The sequence below is a fragment of the Mobula birostris genome, chromosome 13 (genome assembly GCF_030028105.1).
Source record: "Mobula birostris isolate sMobBir1 chromosome 13, sMobBir1.hap1, whole genome shotgun sequence".
Classification (NCBI taxonomy): domain Eukaryota; kingdom Metazoa; phylum Chordata; class Chondrichthyes; order Myliobatiformes; family Myliobatidae; genus Mobula; species Mobula birostris.
Window position 1 is genome coordinate 98,001,699 of NC_092382.1, and position 23,283 is coordinate 98,024,981.

The window sequence follows — 23,283 nt, forward strand, 5'->3', positions numbered from 1 at the left end:
GTTGGGGAGGGGAGTAGCGGAGGGAGTGGGGGGGTCAGTGAAACGAGGGGGCTTAGGTGATTGAGATTGAGAAGGATGAAGGAGACGGGGAGGGTTGTAGGGGAGGGAGAGGGTGACGGAGACGGGGAGGGGTGCAGGGGGAGGGAGTAGGTGATGGGGACGGGGAGGGGTCTGGGGAGGGAGGGGGACGGAGACGGGGTGGGGTGTAGGGGAGGAAGGGGTGACGAAGACGGGGAAGGGTGTAGGGGAGGAAGGGGTGACGAAGACGGGGAGGGGTGTAGGGGAGGAAGGGGTGACGGAGACGGGGTGGGGTGTAGGAGAGGGAGGGAGTGATAGAGACGGCGAGGGGTGTGGGCGAGGGAGGGGGACGGAGACGGGGTGGGGTGTAGGGGAGGAAGGGGTGACGAAGACGGGGAAGGGTGTAGGGGAGGAAGGGGTGACGAAGACGGGGAGGTGTGTAGGGGAGGAAGGGGTGACGGAGACGAGGAGGGGTGTAGGGGAGGGAAGGGGTGATGGAGACGGGGAGGGGTGTAGGGGAGGGAGGGGTGTAGGGAGGGAAGGGGTGACGGAGACGGGGAGGGGTGTAGGGGACGGAGGGGTGACGGAGACGGCGAGGGGTGTAGGGGAGAGCGGGGTGACGGAGACGGGGAGGGGTGTGGGGGACGGAGGGGTGACGGAGACGGCGAGGGGTGTAGGGGAGGGAGGGTGTGACGGAGACGGGGAGGGGTGTAGGGGATTATGGAGACGGGGAAGGGCGTAGGAGGGAGGAAGCGACGAAAAAGTGGGGAAGCAGGGGACGGAGAAATGGTGCAGACGGGGAGGGAGGGAGTGAGTGGCGGAGACGGGGGTGGCGCAGGCTGGGAAGTCACGACGGAGACAGAGGGGCGCAGGTGCGGAGGGGTGGCTGAGACTAGTGGGGGGAGGACGAGGAACAGATTACGGATGGTGAATAAATACTTGGCGCCTTCCCTCTTTTCACCCACCCCTTTCCAATCTCACTCCCTCCTTCACCCTCTCCTTTGGCCCCTGCTTCTGCCTTCTTCCTCCCCCCCCCCCACCCTCACTGGCTGTCGTTTCCCGACTCCCCCTCGCTGTCTTACTCATGTCTCACTGCCTCCCTCTCGCTCGCTCCCTGTCCCCCAATACCCCGTCTCCCCAAATTCCCAGCATGTCTCCCCGCCCCCTCACCTCAATCATACCCTCACCCGTCAGCCTCTCTCACCCCGACCATACCCTTCTCCATTCCTTTCCCCCCTTGGTTATTCCCTCTCTCTCCTCCTTCTCTCCCTCCCTTTCCTCTCGCCTGCCTGAACCGCACCCACTCTCCCCCCTCTCGCCTACCGCACTACCTCCTCTATTTCCCTGTCTCTTTTTCCCCTCCTCCCTCGCCCTTTCCCTTTCTCCCTCCCCTCTCTCTCCTCTCTCTTCCTCTCCCTTCCTCCGTACTCTCCGCTTCCCTCCCTCCCTCTCCCCCTTTTTCAACTCTCTCCCTCTTCCCCCTTCTCTTTCGCCCTCTCTCCCTCTCCCTCTCCCCACTCCACTCTCCCTGCCGTCTACCCTCTCTCCCGGTGCTAACTTCTTCCTGCTGTGCACGGCCCCCGGGTATAGCCCTCCCCTCCGCCTCTGACAGCACCTCCCGTCCAACCCCCCCTTATGCGGCCAGACCGAGCTCCGAGCCACTCTGAGCCCGGGGGGAGGAGGGGGAATGGATCGTCCGCTGGGTTGTTATTTGAATCCTTCTCGCTCGGACGCTGTGCGGAGATTTGTCGCAAGATGGATCTCACTTCCGGGTGTTTGGGGGCGGGGGGATGTGGTTAATCACCTCTTGGATCGACCCCGGAGTGTGTCGGAGGGAGGGCGTCGAGGGCGGAGCTCCCAGAAAAAGGGGGCAGGCAAGAAGGGAGGGGCTTGGATGAGGAGAGGGAGAAGGAGTGACGGGCATGGGGGGGCGGTAAAGAGGGAGAGATGTAGGAGAGGGGGCGGCGAGAACGGAGGGCCGCACCCGGGTGGTGGGGGGGGGGGGGGGGGGATGGCCGTGAGGCGGGAGCACCGCAAGAGAAGGGCGCAGAGCGGTTCGTTCCCGTCGTGTAGGGAAGTCTCCTCACGGGAGGGAGACACGGATGATCGGCGCGGTGAAGGAGGCGTTCGGCACGCTGGCCTCCTGTCGGACCAGGTACTCACCGAATACAGGAATTGGGACATCGCGTCACAGCTGCAGGAGACGTCAGAGTGACCGAGACCGAGACCAGAGTGATCAAGACAGAATGCATAGGGAATAGTTACAGCGGCAGAGACAGACCGGTGGGGAGGGGGGCGCAGACAACGAGGCGCAAGGCCAGAACGAAGTAGACCGTGAGGTCAAGAGTTTGGGGGACAGTCCTGTAGACAGAGCAGTTGGAGTAGAGGCTATCCTTGGGCCTGGTTGGACGTAACTTCGGCCTTCAGTACCTTCTACCCGATGGGAGAGAGGAGGGGAGAGGTTGTCCAGGGCAGGAGATGGCCTTGATGATGCTGGTCGCTTGACCGGGTAGGTTCCGGCAGGGTCCACGGAAGGCTGGTCGGTTTTCGTGATGTAGTGGGCGGCGTCGACAGCTCTGTGAACTCCAGAATAGTCGCCGCGCCAAGCCGTGATACATCGAGATGAGCTGGGTGGAAGGTGGGGTGGATTTCGGTGCCTGCGTCTGGGCCAGGGACGTGGGACGTGCCGAGGTGCTTTGGCCTCCTGCGGAGGCAGAGGAGTGTGGTGGCGTTTCCAGGCCATGACGCCGACGTGAGTGGACCAGGGTCAAGCTAGGAACGCGAAGCCCCCCCGCCCTCACAGTCTCGACCTCCGCGCCGCGGATGTAGACAGAAGCGTCCGCACTGGCCCGCTTCCCGGAGTCGGAGACCAGTTCTCCCGCGCTCATAGGGGCACCTACGGCCCAGAAACGAGCCCTTCGGCCCCACTTAGCCAGTGCCGGGCGATTAATCTGCCTCGTCCTGTCAACCTGCACCTGTACCACAGCCACGTCCCAATCCAGAATCTCTCTCGGATGTTGAAATCAAGCCCGCATCCATCACTTCCGCTGGCAGTTCCTTACACACTCTCACCGCTCTCTGTGTGAAGAAGCCCCACGCCCACCCCACCACCTTTTTACTCCCCTTAAATATTTCACCTTTCACCCTTAACTCATGACCTCTAGTTCTACTCTCACCCAATCACAAAGGGGGAAACGCTGCTTGTCATTACTCTATCTACATGTGCATCCCTCATAATGTCGAATACCCCTATCACATCACCCCTCACTCTCCTACGCTCCGGGGAGTAAAGTCCTAACCTGCTCGACCTTTCCATATGACCCGGCTCCTCGGGTCCCGGCAGCCACCTTGCGAATTTTCTCTGCATCCTTTGAGGTTTTATTGACATCTTCCCTGCAGGTAGGTGACCAGAAGTGGACACAGTACTCTAACCTCTTATACAACACCAACATGGTGTTGGCGCGTGGCCAAGTGGATAAGGCATCGGACTGGTGATCTGAAGGTCGCGAGTTTGAGCCTCAGCAGAGGTAGCGTGTTTGTGTCCTTGAGCAAGGCACTTAACCACGCATTGCTGCTGCACGTTTATAGTGGTTGGTGCAGTTTGGACAAGACTCAGTATTTTGACTTATGGTGGTCAGTATTTTGACTTATGGTGGAGGCCAATTGCTCAAAGCTCTCTTCGAGGCACTGGCAGACCAGCAGAACATGAACAAACCATCGTGCACCCCGACATCTCCTGATCTCTGGTCTCAGGATCTGAAGATGACGTGCGGGCTCCCTTCAGGAGGCCGAATCCAAGGGAAGCATTCAGTCCGGACGGAGTACGTAGCTGAGTACTAAAGACCTCTGCTGACCAGCTGGCTGGGGTATTCACGGGGATCTTCAAACTCTCGCTCCGCCAGTGTGCGGTACCTGGCTGCTTCAATCCGGCTTCAATCCTCCCGGCGCCCAGGAAGATCATGGTAACCTGCCTCGGCGACTCTCGCCCAGTGGCACTTAGATCCACAGTGATGAAGTGTTTTGCGAGGTTGGTGTTGAGGCGTATCAGCTCCTGTCCGAGTGGCGACTTGGATCCACTCCGATTTGCCGACCGGAGCAACAGCTCTACGCCAGACGCCACCTTGTCGGCTCTTCATTCGACCCCGGACTATCTGGACAGCAAAAATGCATCCATCAGGATGTTGTCTTGACGATTACAGCTCGGTATTCGGCACCGTAATCCCCTGAAAACTAATCACTAAATTCCAAACCTGGGCCTCAGTACCTCCTTGTGCCATTGGAGTCTGAATTTCCTCACTTGTAGACCCCACTCGGCTTGGATTGGCAGTAAGATCTCCTCCACGATCTGATTAGCACGGGAACACCACAGGGACGTGGGCTTAGCCGCCTAATCCACTCGCTTCACACCTATCATTGCAGCCAAGCTCAGCTCCAACACCGTATACAAGTCTGCTGACGACCCCACTGTCGTTGGCTATCTTAAATGGGATGATGAAGCAGCACGCAGCAGAGAGACTGAAAATTTGTCTGAGTGGTGCAACAACATCAGCCTCCCATTCAATGTCCAATAAGGCCTAGAAACTGACTGTAGGCTTCAGGAGAGGGAAACCAGCGGTCCATCAGCCAGTGATCATCCGAGGATCAGAGGTGGAGAGGGTCAGTCACTTTAAATTCCTGGGTGTCACTCTCTCAGAGGGTCTGTCCTGGACCATCAAATAAAAATAATTGCGAAAAGAAAGCACGACCGCGCCTCTGCTTCGTCAAGAGTCTGCGGAAGTTCAGCATGTTATCAAAAACTTCGGCAAACTTCTGTAGGTGTGTGGTGGAAAGTGTGCTGACTGGCTGCGTCACGGCCTGGTACGGGAACACCAATGCCTTTGAGCGGAAGATCCTACAAAAAGGTCGTAGATTCGGCCCAGTACATCACGGGTAAAACCCTCCCAACCATTAAGCACATCTACATGAAACGCTGCCGTGGTCCATCGTCAACAATCCTCACCACCCAGGCCGTGCTCTTTTCTTGCTGCTGCCATCAGATAGAAGGTACAGGAGCCTCAGGACCCACACCACCAGGTTCAGGAACAGTTATTACCCCTCAACCATCAGGAAGGAGGTACAGGAGCCTCAGGACCCACACCACCAGGTTCAGGAACAGTTATTACCCCTCAACCATCAGGAAGGAGGTATAGGAGCCTCAGGACTCACAACACCAGGTTCAGGAACAGTTATTACCCCTCAAACATCAGGAAGGAGGTACAGGAGCCTCAGGACCTACACCACCAGGTTCAGGAACAGTTAATACCCCTCAAACATCAGGAAGGAGGTACAGGAGCCTCGGGATCCACAACACCAGGTTCAGGAACAGTTATTACCCCTCAACCATCAGGAAGGAGGTACAGGAGCCTCAGGACCCACACGGCCAGGTTCAGGAAGAGTTACCACCCCTCAGCCATCAGGCTCTTGGACAAAACAGGATAATTAATCTCATCTATTGAGATGTTCTCACAACCAATGGACTCACTTTGAGGACTCTTTACCTTGTTACCTCATGCTGGCGTTATTTATTGCTATTTCTTTATATCTGTGTTTGCATTGTCCATCGATACTGGTTACAGTTACCGTTCTATAGATTTGCTTGGTATGCCCGCAAGAAAAAGAACCGCGGGTTTGCACGTGCGGCACGAGGTGATATGCACGACTTCCGATAATAAATTTGACTATGAACTTTGACCTTCACCCGCGACGCCACCTTCAAGGAACCGTGCATCTGCATTCCCAGATCCGTCTGTTCCGGGGGGCGTGAGGAACCAGCGTCAGAAGGGATGTTGCAGGGACTGAGGGATGGGAGTTTGAGTGATAATTAGAGATGGGAAAAGGGGCCGGTGCTGTTCTTCCGCCTTGAGGGTGGCCGGGGGGTGACCTTATCGAGGTCTGTAAACTTAACAGGGGAACAGGTAAGGTGGACGCCTACCGTCTCTCCCTCTCTCGTCCAGGGTCGGGGGAAACTAAAAGTAGAAGGCACACAAATTTAAGGCGGGGAGGGGGGGGATTTAATTTCGACCCGAGGTGGGGGGGGGGGGCAAAGTTACTCACCAGGAGGATGGTCTACACACGGGCCGAGCTGCCGGAAGACGTGGCTGAGGCAGGTAGGGTAACAACACTGAAGAGGAGCTTGGTCAGGTAGAAGATGCGGGTGAGGACGCGCACGTGTCCCGCTTTGGTCCCCCGGCTGTGGGAAAGGGGGCGGAGGGGAGATTTACGAGGCTGGTGCTGGGCTCGGCAGAGTGAGTTGTGGAGAGAGGCTGGACAGGTTGGGACTTTATTCCATGAAGTGCAGGAGCGGTATAAAATCACCAGGGGCGCAGATGGGTTGTACGCCCGCAGCAATTTTCCCCAGGGGCTTGTGGGGAAATCAAGAACCAGAGGGCACGGGTTAAAGGGTTAAAGGGGAAGGCGATTTAACAGGGGGCCGAGAGGCAACTGTATCACCCGGGGGGTGGGTCGCACATGGAGCGAGCTGCCGGAAAAAGGGATTGCGGCAGGTGCATTAACGACACTTACAGGGCGTTTGGACAGGTTCACGGATAGGAAATGTGGGCCGAACTCAGGTGGATAGAGCTAGTCCGGGAAGGCAGGGGCGAGATGGGCCGAGTGGCCTGCTTCCGCACTGAATAACCCTATGAGTCCGCGAATCTCTTCTGTGGGGGGGGGGGGTCTCCCCATTAAGGGCGGTATCTCCCTTGCACCCTCGGCTTTTTTCAGCTCCCTGCTAACCCAGGGAAGCTGAGAGATCACAGACCATTCTCTGTGCCGTCGGCGGGAGGGGGTGGCACTTCTGGAAGGCAGTGATAAGGGGCGAGGCACGTTCTGATCGCTGCGATGGGAGGGAGGAAGGGAGGGAACTTCGCTCGGCAGAATGGACGATGGTGAGGCACTTCAGGGGGGAAGCCGTTTTGTGTGTGTTTTGTATGTAAACGGAGAGGGTCTTGTGAAAGAGAGAGAGTGCCTATATTGGAGATAAAGACTGTGAATGTGAGAAAGAGAGGGAGAGAGTGCGTGTGAGCTAGAACGAAGGAGAGCGTGTATAACTCACAGAGTGGAACGAGGGTGAGAGAGGAGTGTGCGAGAGAGAGGCATGTATGAGGAGAGAGAGAGCTGTGTGTGTGAGAGAGGGGCGTGTGAGAGAAAGGGGAAGGGGTGTTTGAGAGAGAGGCGCGTGTGAGAGAGGAGAGGTATGGGAGAGAGGAGAGGTGTGGGAGAGAGAGAGGTGTGTGTGATAGAGAGGGGTGTGTGTCTGAGGGAGAAGTGTGTATGAGAGAGGTGTGTGTGAGACAGAGGGGTGAGAGAGAGCGAGAGGTGTTTGTGAGAGAGAGGTGCGTATGAAGGAGCTGTGTGTGAGACACAGGGCCGTGTGGGAGAGGTGGGTGTGCGAGAGAGAGAGAGGTGTACGTGATAGAGGTGCTTGTGAGAGAGAGGTGTGTACGTCACAGTGGGTATATGTTAATGAATGTGTGACAACGAGTGTGTGCGTGGGGGGGGTTCGGGGTGAATGTGTGTGTGGGGGGGAGAGAATCTGTGTGTGGGAGGAGCAGCAGGAGCACTCAGACTTTCTCCCGACCTCTCTCGCTCCCTCCTTCATCTCCTCCACAGGGAAAGATCCCCAGGGGGAGCCGCCGGACCTCAGCCCCCCGGACACTCACCTGTACCGGGTGTGCGCCTTCCACCTCGCCAGCCTTCACCGAGAGCTGGGGGAGTTCCGAGAGACCCTCTCCTCCCTGCCTCTGGATCAGGCTCTCTTCTACAGCCAGGGAGGGCAGGTGAGGCTGGGTGGGGAGGGAGAGGCTGAGAGGGGGGCAGCGGAGGAGGAGATGGGAGTGGCAGAGACCTTGGGGTGATGATAGAGGGGAGGGAGGGAGAAAGGGTGGAGAGAGAAGGGAAGAGAGAGGGAGGGGAGCAGAGATAGAGGGAGTGAGGAAGAGAGCGGGGAGAGGAGTCGGCCAGAGAGAAGGGCAAAGAGGAGGGGTGAAAGGGGGCAGTTAGAGAGGGGGGAGAAAGAGAGGGTAGATGGACACAGAGGGTGGGAGAAGGGCGGTGGAGAGGCTGATGAGATAGAGAGAGAGACATTAAGGGAGAGAGAGAAAGAGGGAGAGACGTGAGGAGTGTGGGAGAGGGCTGGAACATGGAGATGGCAGAGCGGGAGGGTGGTGGATGAGGGGAGGCAAGTGTGTAATGAGGAGGGAGATGGGTGGGGGAAGATTGAAGGGGGAAGTGGAGTAGGGGGTGAGTGGGGAAGGGGTCGAGGATGGCGGGAAGGAAGAGGTTTGCTTTAGCGAAGGGAGGGGTGTAAAGGAGAGGCGGGGAGGTGTGTCGTGGGAAGTGCAGGAGGGGGAGAGAGTGGTGGAGAGGTGGGGGAAGAAAGAAGGGTGGGAGAGAGAAAGAACGGGTGAAGGGAAGGGGGAGGAGAGAGAGATAGAGACGGACGACGCGGTGAACGACAGAAAATGGAGTCAGAGAGGTGAAAGGGGGATGAGGGGAGAGAGGGGGAGAAGGTGAGAGCGGAGAGGAGGGAAAGACGGAGAGCGAAAGTTAGAAGGGGGGAGATGGAAGAGGAAGATGAGACGTGGAGGACGGAAAGAAAGGGGAGAGCGAGAAACGGCAGCGGGGGAGGCTAAAGGGTTGGGAAAGGGAGAGGTGGTAGAGTGGGGGAGGGATGGAAAAAGGTAGAGTGTGGCCGGGAGAAACAAGGAACGGTATATAGGATAGGGGGTGGGGAGCGAGGAGAATTGGGCAGAGAAGAAGGGAGAGGGGAGGGGATGGGGGAGAGGGTGACAGTGGCAAGGGAAAGAGAGAGAAGAACAGAGAGGGGAGCAGTGCGTGGGGCGGGAGAAGATAGGGGGTGATCGTGGTAATATTGGGAACTCTCCCGCCCTGCCCTCTCACGATGTCCCTGAGGTTGACCGGAACTCCTCTCTTCCGGCTCCCCTCTTCCACTCTCTCTCTCCCCATCTCCCTGTCCTGTACGGCCTTCAAAACAGTGCGCGTCCGTCCATTACCGCCGCTCTCCCACGCCCTTGCCGTCCCTCTTGCTCGCCCTCCTTCCTCGCAGCCCCTCTCCCTCACTCTCTCCTCGCCGTCCCTCTCCCTCACCCCTTCCTCACCGCCCTCTCCCTCAATCTCTCCTCGCCGCCCCTCTTCCTCACCCTACCCGCCTCGCCGCCCTTTCTTCATCGACACTCTTCTTCACTCCACCTTCTTCGCCGCCCCTCTCCCTCACCCCTCCCTCCTCGCTGTCCCTTCCTCACCGACCCTCCCTCACAGCCCTCTCCCTCGATATCTGCTCACCGCCCCCTCCCTCAATATCTGCTCGCCGCCCCTTTCCCTCATCCCACCTTCACCGCCCTCTCCCTCACTCCTCCCTTACCGTCCTCTCTCTCAATTCCTCCTCGCCGTCCACTTCCTCACCCCTCCCTCTTCGCCGCCCCTCTCCCTCACCCCTCCCTCACCGCCCTCTCCCTCAATCTCTCCTTGCTGCCCGTCTCCCACACCCCTCCCTCACAGCCCTCTCCCTCACCCTACCCACACCGCCCTCTCCCTCACCCCTCCTTCACCGCCCTCTCCCTCAATCTCTCCTTGCCGCCCGTCACCCTCACCCCTCCCTCTCCACCCTCTCCCTCACCCCTCCCTCACCGCCCTCTCCCTCAATCACTCCTCGCCGCCCCTCTCCCTCACCCTTCCCTCACTGCCCTCTCCTTCAATCTCTCCTGGCCGCCCCTCTCCCTCACTCCTCCCTCACCGTCCTCTCTCTTAATCCCTCCTCGCCGCCCCTCTCCCTCACCGCTTTCTCCCTCAATTGCTCCTCGCCGCCTCTCTCCCTCACCCCTCCCGCCGCGTCTCCATTCTTCCAGCACCCCTCCTCCTCCTCGCCAGTGCCACAGTAGTGGGGGGGAGTGCGGGGTGGTGGGGGACGAAACCCTCCCGATGAACGTCGCTCTCCGCTGCCAGGACCTGCAGAAACCAATGGGTCCCGGGACGAGCACGGAATCCCCCCGGTTCCTGGTGGAAGAGGTGAGTCTGAGGGACCCTTCCCTCGGCGAGAGCCTCCAGAACCTCCTGCGTCGCCTCGGACACACCGAGGACCTGCTCCAGGGCCTGGTGTCGAATTGCCATGAGAAAGGTACGGCGACGGGGAAGTTGAGAGCGAGTCACAGAGAGGGAGCGGGGAGGGGTGACGGAGACCGGGAAGAATGCAAAGGCGGGAAGGCGAACAGGGAGACGGGAGTAGGCGTGAAAGGGGAAGGGGGGGGGGGCGCAGAGACATAGAACATAGAAACCTACAGCAAATTACAGGCCCTTCGGCTCACAACGTTGTGACCACCTTGTAAACTGCGTTGGAGACTGCCTAGAATTTCCCTACCGCAGAGACCTCTGATTTTACAGACGTCCAGGGGCGCAGAGAACGGAGGGGACGACGTGGATGGGGAGGGATGAGACGAAGGTGGCTATGTTGACTGGGCAGGGATGGGCCGGTCCTCTTCCCCAACCGATAATCCCTCCCTGCCCCTTCCCTTGCAGCGGGACCCCCACCGGAACCCGGCCCGAGTTCTGAGCCGCCCGGTGCCCGACCCAGGCGCCGGCTCCTCGGCGTGTTGCACCGGATGTCCGAACTGGGCTACGGCGGGCTGATCAGGGCGGCCCGGGTGGAACTGGGACACCCCCGGGACGAGGCCAGGGCCGTGCGGCTGGCTCCCGCCGACTGCCGGGCGCTGGCGCAGGCGCTGGGCGACGGGACGACCCAGCGGCTGGAGCTGACCCACTGCGGGGCGGGCCCGGGGGCGCTGGAGGAGATGGTGGGGCGGCTGACTCTGTGTACGTCACTCAGGTAACCGGGGGCTGGAGGGATAACGGATTGGGGAGGGGGGAGGGATGAGGAGAGAAAGTGGTGTGGAGGGGAGTAGAAGAGACGAGGGAGTGGGAGGAAGGGGGGGTGGGAAGGGGAGGAGGAGAGAAAGTGTGGGGGGAAGAGGAGGGGAAGAAGGGGAGGAAGTGGAATAGGAGAGAAGGGAGGGTAGGGAGCGGAGGGGCGGGGTGGAGAGCCAGATGAGGGAGGGGGGGAGAGTAGTAGGGGGGAAGGGGTGAGAGAGATGAGCTAAAGAGAGGTAGAAATGTGGAGAGGGGGTCAGAGAGCTTAAAAGAGAGGGCAGGGAGGGCTGAGAGTGGGGAGGGAGAAAGGTGGGGAAGAACGAGGGAGGGGAGGGAAAGGGGCTGAGAAAGGTGACAGAGGGAGGGGGCGACGGGAGAGATGGATCGGGGAGAGATGATTCCGGGAGCGGGAAGCGAAAGTGTGCGGATAGGAAGAGGGAGCGGGAGAGAGAAGGAAGAGGGGGAAGGGGGGAGGGCGAGTGCGGAACGGAGGGCGGAGAGAAGAAGGACAGGGGATTTAGAGATGGCGAGGGGGGAGAGAAAGGGTAGCAGTGGAGCGAGGAGTGAGTGAGGGAGTTGAGAGGGAGGGGCGGGCAGTTTTAAACTCCTCTCCTCATTTCATTCTATTGCCCCACCCTTCCCCCAATCACCCATAAACCTTCGTCCCTCTTAATCTCTCCCACTTTCCGTATTGTACAATACCATGGGTTTTTTTCGCTTGTTCGCCTTCCTCCCACCCTCACCCTCACCTGCTCCTTTATCTCCCTCCTCCTCTCACCCGCTCCCCTCTGCACCTCACCTCTCATCTCCCCGTCCCACGCTCTCTACCCGACCCCTCTCTTCCTTCTTCCTATCCCACTCCCCCTATTCCGCTCTTACGCTCCCTCTGATCCTTTCTCTCCCCCTTTCTTCCCCTTTACCCTCTGTTCCCCCTTTTCACTCCCACCCTTTCTACTCCCACTCACACTCCCCGCTCTCACTCCCCTTTCTCCCCCCATTCTCTTACCCGTCTCTCTCCCTGTATCTCGCTCTTTCCCTCTCACTCCCACCTCCCAACCCATCTCACTCTCTTTCGCTCTCTGTCTCTCTCTCTATCCTTCCCCCCCTCCCTCCCTCCCATTCTCTCCCTCTCTCTCTCTCTGTCTCTCCCTCTCTTTCTCTCCCTCCCTCTCTCTCTCTCTCTCTCTCTCTCTCTTTCTCTCTCTCTCTCTCTCTCTCTCTCTCTCTCTCTCTCTCTCTTCCCCCCTCCCCCGCTCCATTCTCTGTCCTCAGGCTATCGTGGAACAACCTCGGGAATGGAGGGATGAATCCCATCGCCGCCTGTCTCCAGCATCCCGACTGCCGTATCCAGGAGCTGTGGTAAATCCCTCACTCAGGAGACCGGCCTCCAGATACGCCTGCCCCCTCCTCCCCTCTGCTCCCTTCCATCCCCACCAACAACAGCCACTCCCCCCATCACCTCCGCCGCACATTCCACGGCCTTCGTCCCCTCGCCCTTGCGTCCCTTTACCCGCTTCTGAAACCTTTCCACGTATGCTTGCATGCGACTTGCAGTGCCAGGCAGCAGGGGGAACGGGCCCTTCGGCCCATCGTACCGATGATAACCCTAGATTCCCGCCCGAGCCGGTCCTATCCACCCGGCCTTTGGCCCGCATCCTTCTGAGACCCTGAGTCCGTTTTCGGCCCCAGCCACCTGCCTGATCACGCAGGCCCGGTCAGTACCATGCGATACGGAGAGCAAAGCTGTTGCCAATCCTACAGCGGGCTGCCCCCACCCCGCACGCATTCTGCTGAACCCGAAGGAACGGCAGAGACCGATACAGCTCGGCACCAGGGGTGTCGCGGGAGCTGCCGGCCGGCGTTGAGGCTCCAGCTCCGGGTTTCTCCCTCGGGGTCCACTTGCCGGCGCCTCCCCCGTGAGCGGGTAGGGCGGCGAGGCTGCGGAGGTTGTAAGATCAGACGTCCCTTTCTCCTAAATGAGCAGCTGATGGGCCCGGTCTGCCCGAACCGCCAGAAGCCCGCCTTTGCCCCTTCTCCGCCAGGGGATACGGTTCCGCCGGACATAGAAGCCGGGCCCCAAATGGCTCCCTCCAGCCTTTCTAACGGCGGGCCTCTGCAAGTGCCGTTCAAATGCTGTCACTGTACCTGCCTCAACCATTTCCCCCGGCAGCTCGATCCCGAGGCGGGCCTCTCTCGGGGTAAAGGGGTTGCCCCCTCAACTTCCAATTCATTCGCTCCCCTCTCCCCTTGAACCCGTGGCCCCCTGATTCCCCGACCGGACAGAGGAGTGACTGGCGCGTTTACGCTCTCTATGCCCACCCCCGCCTGATTTTATACACCTCTAAAAATTCCTCTGCCACACCTCTCCCGCCCTTCTCCATTCCCCTCTTCTGCCCCTTCTCCCTTACCTGCTCTTTCCCCTCTTCCTCTTCTCCTGACATCTCCTATACTGAAACTACTCCACCCGTCTCTCGCCCTCACCTTTCTGCTAACTATTTCGGGCAAACCCGCTGTGCCTTCCTCTCCCCCTCTTTATCCACCCGACCCCTTCTCTACCCCTTCTCTTCAACCACTCCTGCCCTCTCTCTCACTCCCTTCCTCCCCCTCTCAACACCTCCTTGCGACCCCCTCTCTCTCCCCTTCCCTATCGCCCCTCTGTCCCCTCCCCTTTCCTTCTCCCTCTCTACACCCCATTTATTCCTCTCCCCCCTCTATCCCTCTCCCATCCCCGACCCTTCCTCTCTAACCCCACTCTCCAACCTCTCTCCTCTTTCTCTCCCTCCTTCCTCCCTCTCTCCACATCTCCTCACTACCCCCTCTGCCCCTGCCCTATCGCCCCTCTTTCCCCCTCCCCTTTCTCCCCCTCTCTGTATACCTCGTTCCTTTCTCTCTCTCCCCCTCTTTATCCCTCTCCCACCCCGACCCTTTCTCTCTAACCCCACTCTCCGACCCTTCTCCACCCCTCCTCTTCTCTCTCTCTCCTTCCTCCCCCTCTCCCACTCTCTCTAACCCCACTCTCCACACCTCCTCACTACCCCCTCCCTCGCTTTACCCCCTCCCCTATCCCTATCGCTCCTCTTTCCACTCTTCCCAATACTCCCTCCTCTACACCCCCTCTCTTCCTCTCTCTCTAACCCTCCATCCACCCCTTTCCTCGCCTCCCTTTCTGCCTCTCCCCCCTCTCCTTCCCTCTCTACCCCCTCCGTCGCTCCCTGTTTCTCTAACTCCTCTCTTCACTCCCCTTCACTACTCCCTCTCTCCTCACTCTCTCTTGCCCTCCCCCTCCCCGCTGTCTCTCTCTCTCTCTCTCTCTCTCTCTCTCCCACCCTCCCTCTCTCTTAACACCACCCCCCCCCCCACCCAGGTTGGACAACAACGACGTCGGCGAGGCAGGGTGTCGGATTTTAGCCAAGGCGCTGGCCAGGAACAGCACCCTGCAGCGGCTCAGCTTGTCCCAGAACCCGATCGGAGACACCGGGCTGAGAGCGCTCTGCGGAGGCCTCTCGTCGGGGGCATCTTCCCTGCAGGTGCTGCGGTAGGACACAGTCGCCCAACTCCGGCCAGCGGGAGGGGGCCACGGAGACGGGGAGGACTGTAGGGGAGGGAGGGGATCACGGAGATGGGGGGACTAGAGGGTATGGAAGGGGTCACGGAGACGGGGAGGATTGGAGGGGAGGGAGGGGTCATGGTGACAGAGAGGTCTGTAGGGGAGGGATGGGGTCACGGAGACAGGGAGGACAGGAAGGATAGGGAGGGTGTCACGGAGACGGGAATGACTGTAGGGGACGGAGGGGTCATGGAGACAGAGAGGTCTGTAGGGGAGGGAGGGGGTCACGGAGACAGGGAGGACAGGAAGGTTAGAGAGGGGGTCACGGAGACGGGGAGGACTGTAGGGGATGGAGGGTGTCACGGAGACGGGGAGGTCTGTGTGGGAGGGAGGGGTCACGGAGACGGGGAGGACTGTAGGAGAGGGATGGGGTCACGGAGACGGGTAGGTCTGTGGGGGAGGGAGGGGTCACGGAGACGGGGAGTGGCGTAGAGGAGGGATGGGGTCATGGAGACGGGGAGGACTGTAGGGGATGGAGGGGGTCACGGAGACGTGTGGACTGGAGGGGATGGAGGGGGTCACGGAGACAGGTGGACTGGAGGGGAGGGATGAGGTCACGGAGACGGGGAGGACTGTAGGGGATGGAGGGGGGTCACGGAGACGGGGAGGTCTGTGGGGGAGGGAGGGGTCACGGAGACGGGGAGGACTGTAGGGGATGGAGGGGGTCACGGAGACAGGGAGGACTGTAGGGGATGGAGGGGGTCACGGAGACGGGGAGGTCTGTGGGGGAGGGAGGGGTCACGGAGACGGGGAGGACTGTAGGGAAGGGATGGGGTCACGGAGACGGGGAGGTCTTTGGGGGAGGGAGGGGTCACGGAGACGGGGAGGACTGTAGGGGATGGAGGGGGTCACGGAGACGGGTGGACTGGAGGGGAGGGATGAGGTCACGGAGACAGGGAGGACTGTAGGGGAGGGATGGGGTCACGGAGACGGGGAGGTCTGTGGGGGAGGGAGGGGTCACGGAGACGGGGAGGACTGTGCGGGCGGGAGGGGTCACGGAGACGGGGAGGACTGTAGGGGAGGGATGGCGTCACGGAGACGGGGAGGTCTGTGGGGGAGGGAGGGGTCATGGAGACGGGGAGGACTGTAGGTGATGGAGGGGGTCACGGAGACGGGTGGACTGGAGGGGAGGGATGAGGTCACGGAGACGGGGAGGACTGTAGGGGAGGGATGGCGTCACGGAGACGGGGAGTGGTGTAGAGGAGGAAGGGATTAAATGAGACGTGGAGGGGGAGTGTAGGATTTCCTGACCCGCTCTCTCTCATCTCCCTCCACCCACCATCACCACCACCACACAGCCTCTCGAGCTGCACGATCGGACAGGGTCAGTGCGGACTCCTCGCCCGGACTCTCGCCTCCAGCCTCTCCTTCGTCTCTCTTGACCTCGACAACAACCGCCTCGGAGACGAGGGCGTCCGCTCCCTCCTCGGCGCCCTCAGGCAGCCGGCCTGCAGACTCCGCACCCTCCGGTGAGTCGGCTCGCGGGGCCGGGCCCAGGCTAGAGGACTCTTTTCGGGGATCGCACGCCGCCTGTTCCGTTGTTCTCCCATTGCCGGCGGCCATTCAGCCTATCTCTGGGCTACTACACGGGCGCTGCAGGCCTTCCTGGGGCTTGGGGAAGGTTTAGAGTTCGCCCAGTAGCACAGGCCGAAGGCTATTCTGCACCTCTCCCGAGTTAGCATCCCAGGCTAGACGCTCTTCTGACCTAGTACATTGGCATTGACTTCTCTTGGGTCTCCCCTCGCACCGTGAGGTAATGTTACAGCTATATGAGACCTTGGTCAGACCCCACGCAGAGTACTGTGTTCAGTTCTGGTCGGCTCACTACAGGAGGGATGTGGATACTGTAGAGAGAGTGCAGAGGAGATTTACAAGGATGTTGCCTGGACTGGAGAGCGCGCCTTATGAGAATAGGTTGAGTGAACTCGGCCTTTTCTCCCTGGAGCGACGGAGGATGAGGGGTGACCTGATAGAGGTGTATAAGATGATGAGAGTCATTGATCGTGTGGATAGTCAGAGGCTTCTTCCCCAGGGCTGAAATGGCTAACACGAGGGGGCACAGTTTGAAGGTGCTTGGAAATAGGTACCAAAGGGATGTCAGGGGTAAGTTTTTCACACAGAGAGTGGTGAGTGCGTGGAATGGGCTGCCGGCGACGGTGGTGGAAGCGGATACAATTTTAGATAGACTCTTAGATAGTCTTAGGAAAATAGAGGGCGATGCGTTGGGGAAATTCCAGGCAGTCTCTGGAGTGGGTCACATGGTCGGCACAACATTGTGGGCCGAAGGGCCTGTGATGTGCTGCAGATTTTTATGTTCTATGTTCCCAGTTGGGAGTACTACACACGCTGAAGGAAGCTCTGCCCCTTTCTAGCCTGACAATCCAGGATGGAGGCCGTTCAGCCCCTTTAGATATCAGTAGCAATGGCTGGAGTTATTCGAGCACAGAGGGGCAGCATAACCGCTCTCCCTCCCAGGACGGACAGCGTCCTGTTCTACTAGAGCCCGGTGACGCAGGCTCTGCGCTCCAGTAACACAGGCAAGAGCGAGTTCTGTCCCCTAAATAGCAGCCCAGGCTGCAGGCCGTTCTGTCCATCTAGGACGCCGTGCCCCGAGCTCGAGGCCGTTTTCCCCTTCGACACCCTGGTTTCCCAGACTGGAGGCCGATCCGCTCCTCCATGGACAAGAAACGTAGGCCGGAGGCCATTCTGACCACTTTTGGTGCAGGGACCAAGGTTGCTACAGTAAAACCCGGCGGGCGGCGCCCTGTCCCCGGAGACCCAGTAACCCAGGCTGACGACGGTCGAATAACACTGACTGGAGGCCCTTCCGGCCCTCTAGTGAATAGTAATCCAAGCTGGCAGCCGTTCAGCTCCTTCAGGCTCTATTAACCCAGGCTGGAGACCTTCCGGTCCCCCTCGGCCCTAATAACCCAGGCAGGTGGCCCTTCCGCCCTTTTAGGCTCAAGTAGCCCAGGCTGGAAACTGTACACCCCCTCCAGGTCAAGCAACCCTGGTTGGAAGCCGTTCGGTCCCCGGGGGCCGAGTGTCGCAGGCTGGCGGCCCGTTCTGCGCCTCTGGGGACTAGTCGCAGAGATTGGAGTCCGTTCTGATCCTCTGGTAAATAGCAACCCAATATGGTGGCCGTTCTGCCCCTCCAGCTTCTAGTAACCCAGGTTGAATATCGATATGTCCATTCAGGCCCCAGCAACCCAGGATGACTATGCGTTACATCCCTCTAGGAACTGGCAACTTAGGCTGGGGACTGTTAGTCTGTCTGTCTGTCTCTCTCTCTCTCTCTCTCTCTCTCTCTCTCTCTCTCTCTCTCTCTCTCTCTCTCTCTCTCTAATGCTGACCGGCACCTAACGCTGCGCCCGTTTACTCTCTCTCTCTCTCTCTCTCTCTCCCTACCCCCCCCCCCCCCCCGCCTTCCTCCCTCTCTTTACAGGCTCTGCAGCAACGGACTAACGCCGTGGGGCGCCCTGGAGCTGTCCCGCGCCCTCCGCGGGCTCCCCTTCCTCCGCCGCCTCACTCTCAGCTACAACCGGCTGGGGTCCCTGGGGGCCAAACGCCTCTGCACGGCCCTCCGAGGAAGCACGTCCCGTCTGCAAAGGCTGGAGTAAGGCGACAACTCAGTTGTGTGGGGTGGGGAGGGGTGGGGCAAATGAGACAGGAAAGAGAGAGAGAGGGGATGCGGAGGAGGGGACGGAGGGGAAGGAGAGGGTGAAAGGGGGGAGAGGGGAAGTGAGAGGGTTGAGAGGAGGAGATAGATAGGGAAGAGAGAAGACGGGGTTGGGTGGAACTCAGTGAGAGCTGGTGGTGAGCGGAGAGAAGTTAAGAGGGGAATGGGGGAGAGACGTCAGAGGTCTAGGAGGAGGGAAATGGGGGGGTGAGGAGGGGAGGAAGGGAGAGGAAGGAATGGGGAATGTGAAAGGGGAGTCGGGGGAAGAGGGAGAGTGGGAAAACATTGCATTCCGATGATTAATTTCCCCAAAACCTTCACCACTTACTGGGAATGAGGGCGGATTGTAGCAGAGGGGGGAGTAGGGAAAGGATGGCGGAAGAGAGAGAGATAGGACCTCTCTTGGGTCTGCGTGATCCCCCTCCCCCTCCTGACCCCACCTTCCCTCCCTTTTCAATCCTGCCCTCCAGCCCCTCCCCTCCCTCCTGCCCTCCTCCTTCCCTCGTCCCTTTCTCAATCCTCCAACCCTCCGTCCCCACACTTCCCCCGTCCTTTCTCCCTTGCCTCCACCCAACTGACCCTCTCTGATCTCTTTCCACCACCACCCCTCCAACCACCCACCAACACTTCACTGAGCCTCCATCCTCTCTGCCCACAGGCTGGAGGGGGCCGGCCTGGCTGACGACTGCTCCCAGGACCTAGCGGACTCTCTGGGCTCGAACACCGCGCTCGCCGCCCTCTGCCTCAGCCGCAACGCCTTCACCGACCGCTCGCTGGAGTCCTTCCTCTGGCTCACCCAAACCACCCCCTGCCTCCAGTCCCTCTGGTGAGTCCCAGCACACCTCTGGGGTGGGAAGGGAGGGAGGGAGGGTGGAGGAGGGGTGTAAAGCGCTGAGGGAGAGAGAGGAGGGGTGAGGGAAGGAGAGAGGAGGAAAGAGAGGGGGGAGATGCTGGGGTGAAGAGGGCGCTGATAGAGAGGGAGGGAGAGGGGAAGGGGACCGAGAGAGTGGGAGGGAGAGAGAAAAAGGGGCAAGGGAGAGAGAGAGGTGAACGTAAAGAGTGCATGAAAGCGTGGAGACTGAGGTTAAGAGGGCGGGAGGGAGAGGGGACAGGGGATAAGCGAGCAGGGACTGTGACGGGGCAAGGGTTCTGAGAGAGGGTAATGGGGGACTGGTGAGAGACAGGAGGGAGGGAGACGTCGCCTTCCTACCCTACCCTCCACCTCTTACCTCTCCCCATTTTTGCAACTCCCCTTCCCTCCCCCTCGCCTCGCCAGGCTCTGCAGGAACAAGTTCAGCGCCGAGGGAGTGCGGAGACTCCAGTCGGGAGCGCCGGATGGGGTGACCGTGTTCGTCTGAGCGGGTTGGGAGAGTCGCCCCGCACCACCTCCTGTGCAATGACTCCTTCTGGCCTGTGCGGGGCGCCCGAGAACGTTGGGCTCCGAGGTGTGTTTTTTAAAAAGCATCTGATTTGGTTTGTTGTTTATCGTTTAGAGCTCAGTGTGTTTTTTTTCCCCTCGAGCGACTCTTTCTTTGTAATGCGCTCTAGCTTGTGGTGTTTACTTTGATAGGCTCGGCGATTCCGCGTTACTTGTGCTATTCATTAGCGCTAATCGCAGAGCTCTAGCTTTGAGTGGGTCACCTCTCGCGTTGTCGCTCGGCCGAGCTGCCGCTGTTATTTTGGAATTATTATGAATAAATTCTCGTCGCCGTCCTCTACATCAGAGTCTGCCGCTCCTCTGCATTTAGGTTCCGGTATTCCCCGTCAGTGCGCTGTCTCGGGGTCGGAGGTCAGGTGTACTATCCCTGACGGGTGTCGTGAGTGGTGCTTTGCGGCAGCGGCACAGTGCACGACATGTCAATTCAAAGCCCAAAAGTTCAAAATAAATTTATTATCAAAGTACAGTATCTGTCACCATATAGAACATATACAGCACAGTACAGGCCCTTCGGCCCACAATGTTGTGCCTACCTTCAAACCTGCCTCCCATATAAGCCCCCACCTTAAATTCCTCCATATATCTGTCTAGTAGTCTCTTAAACTTCACTAGTGTATCTGCCTCCACCACTGATTCAGGCAGTGCATTCCACGCACCAACCACTCTCTGAGTAAAAACCTTCCCCTAATATCCCCCTTGAACTTCCCACCCCTTACCTTAAAGCCATGTCCTCTTGTATTGAGCAGTGGTGCCGTGGAGAAGAGGCGCTGGCCATCCACTCTATCTATTCCGCTTATTATCTTGTACACCTCTATCATGTCTCCTCTCATCCTCCTTCTTTCCAAAGAGTAAAGCCCTAGCTCCCTTAATCTCTGATCATAATGCATACTCTCTAAACCAGGCAGCATCCTGGTAAATCTCCTCTGTACCCTTTCCAACGCTTCCACATCCTTCCTATAGAGAGGCGACCAGAACTGGACACAGTACTCCAAGTGTGGCCTAACCAGAGTTTTTTAGAGCTGCATCATTACATCGCGACTCTTAAACTCTGTCCCTCGACTTATGAAAGCTAACATCCCATAAGCTTTCTTAACTACCCTATCTACATGCGAGGCAACTTTCAGGGGTCTGTGGACATGTACCCCGAGATCCCTCTGCTCCTCCACACTACCAAGTATCCTGCCATTTACTTTGTACTCTGCCTTGGAGTTTGTCCTTCCAAAGTGTACCACCTCAGACTTCTCCGGGTTGAACTCCATCTGCCACTTCTCAGCCCACTTCTGCATCCTGTCAATGTCTCTCTGCAACCTTCGACAATCTTTTACACTATCCACAACACCACCAAACTTTGTGTCGTCTGCAAACTTGCCAACCCACCCTTCTACCCCGACATCCAGGTCGTTAATAAAAGTCACGAAAAGTAGAGGTCCCAGAACAGATCCTTGTGGGAGACCACTACTCACAACCCTCCAATCTGAATGTACTCCCTCCACCACCACACTTTGCCTTCTGCAGGCAAGCCAATTCTGAATCCACCTGGCCAAACTTCCCTGGATCCCATGCCTTCTGACTTTTTGAATAAGCCTACCGTGTGGAGCCTTGTCAAATGTTCGCCCGAGATTCGTTTTCTTGCGGGCATTCACATCAAACGCAAAGGAACACCATAAGATCAACGAAAGCCCGCTCTCAGCAGAGACGAACCAACAACGAGCGTGTAAAAGACAACAAACTGCGCAAATGGAAAGTTTTTAAAAATGCAAAAGAAGGCTAAATGAATAATATTGGGAAGACAAGCTGCTCAGTGCTTGAAAGGGAGCCCGTGGCTGGTGGAATCGGTTCAGTGTCGAGGTGAGTGAAGTTACCCGCACTGTCTCGGGTCACTGATGATTGATGGGCAACGAAAATCAGAGTCAGGTTGAACATCACCGACGTGCGTCGCGAAATTTGTTAATTTTGCGGTAGCAGTACAACCAAATACGTGGTAATCGAGAGAAAAAGAAAAAAACTGTGAATTGCAGTAAGTATATACATATACAAACGTTTGTACATATATACATACATAAGTATGTACACAGAGATAGATGAATAGAGAGCTAGAATAATAGATAGATAGATAAATAGGTGGATGATTAGATGGATAGATTGAGAGACAGATACATAGATAGCTAGATAGAGAGATAGAGAGATCGATAGATGGATAGATAAATAAATAGATATGTAGATAGATAGATAGAGATAAATAGATAGCTAGATAGATCGACAGATAGATAGATGGATAAATGGATGGGTGGAGGGATAGATGGATAGATAGATAGATAGATAATGGATAGATAGAGACAGGAATAGATAGATGGAGAGATAGATAGATAGAAACATAGAAACATAGAAAATAGGTGCAGGAGTAGGCCATTCGGCCCTTCGAGCCTGCACCGCCATTTATTATGATCATGGCTGATCATCCAACTCAGAACCCCGCCCCAGCCTTCCCTCCATACCCCTGATCCCCGTAGTCACAAGGGCCATATCTAACTCCTTCTTAAATATAGCCAATGAACTGGCCTCAACTGTTTCCTGTGGCAGAGAATTCCACAGATTCACCACTCTCTGTGTGAAGAAGTTTTTCCTAATCTCGGTCCTAAAAGGCTTCCCCTTTATCCTCAAACTGTGACCCCTTGTTCTGGACTTCCCCAACATCGGGAACAATCTTCCTGCATCCAGCCTGTCCAATCCCTTTAGGATTTTATACGTTTCAATCAGATCCCCCCCTGAATCTTCTAAATTCCAACGAGTACAAGCCCAGTTCATCCAGTCTTTCTTCATATGAAAGTCCTGCCATCCCGGAATCAATCTGGTGAACCTCCTTTGTACTCCCTCTATGGCAAGGATGTCTTTCCTCAGATTAGGGGACCAAAACTGCACACAATACTCTAGGTGTGGTCTCACCAAGGCCTTGTACAACTGCAGTAGTACCTCCCTACTCCTGTACTCATATCCTCTCGCTATAAATGCCAGCATACCATTCGCCTTTTTCACCGCCTGCTGAACCTGCATGCCCACTTTCAATGACTGGTGTATAATGACACCCAGGTCTCGTTGCACCTCCCCTTTTCCTAATCGGCCACCATTCAGATAATAATCTGTTTTCCTATTTTTGCCATCAAAGTGGATAACTTCACATTTATCCACATTAAATTGCATCTGCCATGATTTGCCCACTCACCCAACCTATCCAAGTCACTCTGCATCCTCTTAGCATCCTCCTCACAGCTAACACTGCCACCCAGCTTCGTGTCATCCGCAAACTTGGAGATGCTGCATTTAATTCCTTCATCCAAGTCATTAATATATATTGTAAACAATTGGGGTCCCAGCACTGAGCCTTGCGGTACCCCACTAGTCACCGCCTGCCATTCTGAAAAAGTCCCGTTTATTCCCACTCTTTGCTCCCTGTCTGCTAACCAATTCTCCATCCACATCAATACCTTACCCCCAATACCGTGTGCTTTAAGTTTGCACACTAATCTCCTGTGTGGGACCTTGTCAAAAGCCTTTTGAAAATCCAAATATACCACATCCACTGGTTCTCCCCTATCCACTCTACTAGTTACATCCTCAAAAAAT

The 23,283-nt window shown here is 57.7% G+C and overlaps 1 protein-coding gene across 4 annotated transcripts; it reads left to right on the plus strand.

Annotated features, from left to right (window-relative positions):
• The first annotated feature begins 6,864 nt into the window (after positions 1–6,864).
• Positions 6,865–19,988, plus strand: LOC140207206 (ribonuclease inhibitor-like). Of its 4 annotated transcripts, XM_072275570.1 has the most exons (10): positions 6,865–6,944; positions 7,669–7,835; positions 10,021–10,192; positions 10,591–10,897; positions 12,211–12,297; positions 14,303–14,473; positions 15,844–16,014; positions 17,991–18,161; positions 18,883–19,050; positions 19,501–19,979. In XM_072275570.1, exons 1-10 carry the CDS (start codon positions 6,935–6,937, stop codon positions 19,580–19,582), a joined length of 1,506 nt encoding a protein of 501 aa, XP_072131671.1. In that variant the 5' UTR covers positions 6,865–6,934; the 3' UTR covers positions 19,583–19,979. The 4 variants fall into 4 exon arrangements, with proteins under 4 accessions (XP_072131671.1, XP_072131674.1, XP_072131672.1 ...); XM_072275573.1 differs by lacking the exon at positions 18,883–19,050 and having other exon boundaries at positions 19,501–19,988; XM_072275571.1 differs by lacking the exon at positions 10,021–10,192 and having other exon boundaries at positions 6,871–6,944; positions 19,501–19,981.
• The last annotated feature ends 3,295 nt before the right edge of the window (positions 19,989–23,283 follow it).

Bases quoted from the DNA above. Each gene is read 5' to 3' on its own strand.
- LOC140207206 (XM_072275570.1), top strand. The intron at 7,836-10,020 runs GTGAGGCTGGGT...CTCCGCTGCCAG, and splicing joins TCTACAGCCAGGGAGGGCAG to GACCTGCAGAAACCAATGGG. The intron at 14,474-15,843 runs GTAGGACACAGT...ACCACCACACAG, and splicing joins TCTTCCCTGCAGGTGCTGCG to CCTCTCGAGCTGCACGATCG.